Source organism: Myotis davidii, unplaced genomic scaffold (assembly GCF_000327345.1).
Source record: "Myotis davidii unplaced genomic scaffold, ASM32734v1 scaffold554, whole genome shotgun sequence".
Taxonomy (NCBI): domain Eukaryota; kingdom Metazoa; phylum Chordata; class Mammalia; order Chiroptera; family Vespertilionidae; genus Myotis; species Myotis davidii.
In genome coordinates, this window is record NW_006285312.1 from 1,008,198 (window position 1) to 1,014,615 (window position 6,418).

The 6,418-nt window shown below is 38.2% G+C and overlaps 1 protein-coding gene across 1 annotated transcript in view; it reads right to left on the minus strand.

Moving 5' to 3' along the window:
• Positions 1-6,418, minus strand: part of SEPT14 (septin 14) — a 24,092-nt gene that overhangs the window by 8,787 nt on the left and 8,887 nt on the right. Inside the window, 3 exon segments of the mRNA XM_015558979.1 lie at positions 1,138-1,163; positions 2,442-2,674; positions 4,793-4,979. Coding sequence (XP_015414465.1) covers positions 1,138-1,163; positions 2,442-2,674; positions 4,793-4,979 — 446 coding nt within the window.

A 6,418-nucleotide genomic window follows, 5' to 3' on the forward strand; every position in this document is an offset into this window, starting at 1 on the left:
TTTAATAATTAACAGAAGTCTACTCATTGGTTTTGATGAAAAATTACTCCCTATGCATTCTTTGGTGTACTATTAGGTAAGAGAGGCCAAAATCTTTAAGACAAGATCTAAAGGAAATGCAATACAGGAGAATAACTCTAAAATGTACATTGCTTTTTAATTTCAAAATCTATTTAGTTTTGATATCTTAAAATAAATGGGGTATGGGAGGCCAGTAAGATGGTGGAGTAGGTAAACTCTGTGATCGTCTCCTCCCATGACCACTTCAAAATTACAAGTGAGCCCTAACTGGTTTGGCTCAGTGGATAGAGCATCAGCCTGTGGACTGAAGGGACCCAGGTTCAATTCCAGTCAAGGGCATGTACCTTGTTGCAGGCACATCCCCAATAGGGGGTGTGCAGGAGGCAGCTGATCCATGTTTCTCTCTCGTTGATGTTTCTAACTCTCTATCCCTCTCCCTTCCTCTCTGTAAAAAAAAAAAAAAAAAATCAATAAAATATACATTTTTAAATATTACAAGCGAAATAAACCAGTCAGAGAAAGATAAGTATCAGGAGAATAACTTTAAAATTTACATTGCTTTTTAATTTCAAAATCTATTTAGTTTTGATATCTTAAAATAAATGGGGTCTGGGAGGCCAGTCAAGATGGCGGAGTAGGTAAACTCTGTGATTACCTCCTCCCACGACCACTTCAAAATTATAAGCGAAATAAACCAGTCAGAGAAAGATAAGTATTCAAACTCAGAAGGAAGGCAGGGGAGGGTAGAAGTGGTGGGTAAGAGATCAACCAAAGGACTTGTATCCATGCGTATGAGTATGACCAACGGACCCAGACAATAGGGGGTGAGGCCCTGTGCTGGGAGGCGAGAGCAGGCTGGGAGAGGTCAATGTGGGGAAAAGGAAACATATGTGAACAGACATTCAAACCTCAGAGGAAACGCAGGGGAGGGTAGAAGTGGTGGGTAAGAAATCAACCAAAGGATTTGTATCCATGCATATGAGCATGACCAATGGACACAGACAATAGGGAGGTGGGGGCATATGCAGGGGGAGAGAGATGGTGGGTGGGGAGGAGACATATGTAATACTTTCAACAATAAAGAATTTTTTTTTAATTACAACTAAATTATAGAACCATCAACCTGGAGAACCAGCTGAGGACTAGCTGAACAGAAGTCCTGTAAGGATATAAAGAAGAAGCCATGTGAGACTGGTGGGAGATGTGAAGACACAAAATGGCTGGCCCACACCCATGACTGACAGTTGAAAATTGGGAGACATAGCTCAGCTGCAGAGGAGCAAGGGGCCCCAGCTGCAACACAGGCCCCCAGCCTGGAACACTAGTGCTGGGAAGAGGCGTCCCCACAACATCTGGCTGTGATTATCAGTGGGAACTGCATTTCTCTGGGTGAGACAAAAGGATCTAGAAACCCAGGCATCCTCTTACAGGGCCCGTGCACAGATTCACTTGCTCTTGGCACTCTCCCGGGGACTTGTGGAGGGACAGCAGCTTGGGAGGTGCCAGAGACATTAGGGAGAAACTGAGTTGTGTGGCTTCAGGGCTGGAGGGACAGCTGCCATTGTCCCCGTGTTGAGCCCTTCCCCCACAGGCCCAACTATGGCTCTGCATGAGGTTGTTAAACTCCACTCACTCCACCCTGTTGCCTCCCTAAGACTTCACCCCACCCAACTCATGCACTACCATAGGCCATTATTATATGTTCTGAGGGCATTATTAAATAAAATAAGGGTCACTTGATGAACAAGCACTATAATATCACAAGAGTTGATCTGATAACCAGGATGGCTACTAAAGGGCAGGCAACACATAAAGTATAGATATTCTGGACAAAGGGATGATTCACATCCTCGGAAGGATAGAGCAGAATTGCATTAGATTTCATTACAATACTCAGAACAGCATGCAATAGACAACAAGCATATGAAAATTCCAAATAGCATATAATTCCATATATGATTACAGATTGTTTTTGTGATTAATCACTATGCTTTAATTATGTTGAATTTATAACAATGAAATTGGGGGTCACCACAACATGAGGGACTGTATTAAGGGGTCGCGGCATTAGGAAGGTTGAGAACCACTGTTTTAGATGCTAAAAATGTTCTAAAATTGATTGCAATGATGGTTGCACGCATCTTTAAAAAGACTAAAAATTGTTGAATTGTATACTTTAATGGGTATGTAAATTATATCTCCATAAAGCTGTTAAAAAAAAATAGTTGATTCTCAGTGAACACTTTTCAAAATCAAGAAAGTAAAACATTTCCCTGGCCGGTGTGGCTTGGTTAATTGGCTGTTGTCCGAAAGGTTGCCAGTTCTTCATTCAATTCATAAATAAAACATTTTACACACTGGATTTTGGAAAAATACCTTATTTATAGTCTCTTGGTCAGATAGAAGTGGCAGTATATTACTAGTATTGTTACTTATAAATTATATTTGATTTCCACAGGTAAAATAGAATTAGCATTAAATAGAAGCTTACATTCATTGAGGAGTTCATCTGAGCAGTAGTTTTGTCATCTGTTGGGAACTGGTATATCTGGATGCCATTACTAATCAATTCATTCATTATCTTACTCTTAAATGTCTGTAAATCATTTTTAGAAATTGTATCTGCTTTGGCAATCAGTGGTATAATGTTCACCTGGTAAGAAAGAAACAAAATCTCACTATTGAGAATTTGTTGTTAACCCTGGAATTTTTACAGTCAGAAACCTCAAATATCTGACAATAAATATCTAGATAGATAATCACTGACTATCATGCTTTCCTCACAAAATTGCTTTCCAAAATATTCAGTTCTTTTGAAGATATATTTTTACGAGAGTTTAGGCTTAGAAGTCTTAATTTTTGTTGTTTCCTCAAACTTTCTATGTTTCTAACACATCAGGAGGTAGTAAACTGTAAGTAGTAAGATGATGTAATGTATTTAATTCATTAACAATTTGATTTCTTGTGTAACTGTGAAAAAGCAGAAGAAACCTTTTCTCAAAGTTATAAAACAATTTGTCCTCTACCTGTCATTCATTTGTATCACCTTCTTCATAAATTCATCTTGCTTTTGAATAGATCCTTGCTCTACCTGTATGTCTTTGCAGATAGATTTGCTTGTGGTTTCCAAAGACCACCCAAAAATAATAGATTTTTTTATTGCCATATTCTGAAGGCTAAATGTATGTGTTTATATAGCACCTTGCTAACAAATTTGTTTGTAATTTGTAAAAAGGAATTATTTCCATATACCATATTTGAGGTTGAAATGTATTCATATTTTCTTTCTAGTTCTAAAATATAATTATTCCTGTCTCCTTGTGTTTACAGCTTAATAATTGAACTTTGTAGAAAATAATAATATGCAAAATTCTAAAATGTCATATTACTGTTATAATAAGATACTTTGTTAAAGCATAACTATCCAATGTCAAGTTCTGTGATATAAGTAGAAATGTGTAAATGCCTGTTTTAAACATATTGTTTTTGTTTTAGATTCTTCAAAGTATTTTTTTAAAAATCCTTGTTCCAATCTAGGGCTTCCATGTTGTCACATAAATGTTCAAAATTTTGTCTAATTTTATAATTTTAAACAATAGCTTCCACAGTAAGGCAAACAGCTGCCAAGATAGATTCAAGTCCAACATAAATGCCTTGGGTTGTATTGTGACAAAGCTGGGAAAAGAAACCCTCCGTGATAGCAAATCGTTAACACATAAAAATTAAAACTTTCGCCTGGCTGGTGTGGCTCAATGGTTGAGCATTGACCTATGAACCAGGAGTTCATGGTTTGATTCCCAGTCAGGGCACATACCCAGGTTTCAGGCTCAATCCCCAGTGGGGTGGGGGTGGGAGGCGGGGAGTGGGGTGTGGAGGAGGTAGCAGATCAATGATTCTCTCTCATCATTGATGTTTCTAATCTCTCTCTCTCTCCATTCCCCTCTGAAATTAATAAAAATATATTTAAAAACAAAACATCAGTGGTACCAGAGAAATGTTAATGAGATCATTTTGTAATACTATAGAGCAATTTCAATTTCAAAAATATGGGCAAATGACCACAATCTGAATTATCATTAAATCACAAGAAAAACTAAACTTTTATTTTTTTAAACCTGCATCTCATTATCCTAATGCATTTTCTAATGAAATTTCTCTAGAAAGCAAGGTAAGATGGAAATTTATCAAATGCTGAATATGTCTCTTCTCCCCCATGCATATACTGAAGCCCTAACCCTCAGAATGGTCTATATTTGGAAACACAATCTTTAAATGGGCCCTAATCCTATCTTATTGGTGTCCTAATAAGTAGGGGAAACTTGGACACACAAAGAAACACCAGATGTGTGCATAACGGAAAGGCCATGTGAGAACACAGTGAGAGGGCAGCCATCTGCCACCCAAGGGGAAAGGTTTCAGGAGAAACAAAATTTGGCAACACCTTGATCTTGCACTTCTAGCCTTGAGAATTGTGAGAAAATGAATTTCTGTTAAGTCTGTGGTGTTTTGTAATGGTGTTGTTGGGACACTAATACAAATGCTTTAAAAATTAACGGACACATTTGAAATACCCTAACCAATAAAGAAATTAAAGATAAAAAAATAAAATAAAATAAAAATAAATTATAAAAAAAATAATAATTAATGGAAAAAATATGACAAAAATAGGACACATCACCAAATAAGTTCTTAGATGAGAATGGTTGAAAGATATATATTATCTCAAAATAACGATCAAATTTTGATTGGTTGATGGATTTACCAAACACACCTTACTGTCAATGGTCTTCAAGGTTAATAGATCCAGGGCCTTCAGAGAATGCCCCGTGGGTGCAATGAAGTAAAGGCACACGTGGACACGCGTGTCATGGTAGTCAGCAAAGGAACGTTTAACTTTCAGTTCTTCTTGAAAATAGGCCTCAAATTGAGCATCTATGTAGGAAACTATTGGTTGGTAGCTGAAAAAATGAGTATTTAAACATTTAGCATAACACAGTAATAACATCTGAAAGTCTACATGTTTACCATCTAGTTAATAGTTAATATGTGTACTCCATAGCTTTTCATATAAATAAAAATGTGCATACCATGTTCTTACAAAGGTAACAATCACAAACCAATAAAAGCCCATCGTTTACATCGTTTACATGTTTCTAGAAATGGCAAAATGATCTTTCAATTCAATGTCATCCCAATCGGAAGCCAATTTCTATGTGTATATAGAAGTACAAAGGACCAAGAGTGGTCAAGACATAATAAAGAAAACCAAGGAGATATAATCTTCATATGCCAGGTCTCATTATGAAGCTGCAATAATACAGTATGGCAGCAGCACAAGAATAGATAGACTAAAGCACAAGAGGATTTTTTAATGTGATAGAACATTTCTATGTCACAGCTGTGATGATGCAACTCTATGCAACTTAAAAATCTACCCTTGAAATCTGTATGGTTTTATTAACCAAGGTCACCCAAATAAATTAAATTTTAAAGAACCCCACAGAAATATACACCATAAAAGTAAGTTTCACTGTATGTAAAATTTCAGAAGAGTGACATCCTAATCATGGCAATGAATACTTTTGGGCTTTTTAACAACTAAAAACCTGATCTATCCACTAACAAAGGTACCTCTGTGAGAACTGTGGGACCCGCACCATATGCCAGGGAACCAGGGGGAGTTTTGCCCAACTGCACCTCCCTACGAGCTCTGAAACCAGCAAAAGCCAGCAAACCTGCCCGGACCCCACTTTCCAGCAGTCAGGGGAAAACTGGAGAGTGTTTACGTGCGCATACACCCACAGGTGAAAGGTATTTGTACAAGTTCAGCAATCAAGATGGGATATTCCATTGGAGCACACAAAAAGAATACATTTGGCCCTAGCCTAGCCAGTTTGGCTCAGTGGATAGAGTGTTGGCCTGCGGACTGAAAGGTCCTGGGTTCGATTCTGGTCAAGAGCACATGCCTGGGTTGCGGGCTTGTCCCAGTAGGGTGCGTGCAGGAGGCAGCTAATCAATGATTCTCTCTCATCATTGATGTTTCTATCTCTCTTTCACTCTCCTTTCCTCTCCGAAATCAATAAAAGAAATACTAAAAAAAGAGAGAGAGAATACATTTGGATGCATTGGAGAAGGTAAGAGGAACTTTGCCAATGTCAGCCTTCCCTCAAAGCAGCACAACCTGGGGCTGAAATAGCTGATAGCAATCTCTCCCGGGGCAAAGGGAGTAAGTGCCCAACAACCTTAGAGAAATACCCTTTTCCTCCCAGCAGCACCCAGGATACTGAGGCAGGAACTCCATAAAGGAGGGAGGGAGGAGATTGGGAAAGAAGCAGATAAAAACATCAAAGGGCATGAAGTGCATTAAAGGGTCATGGTCCGCTCTGACTAGGCTCAG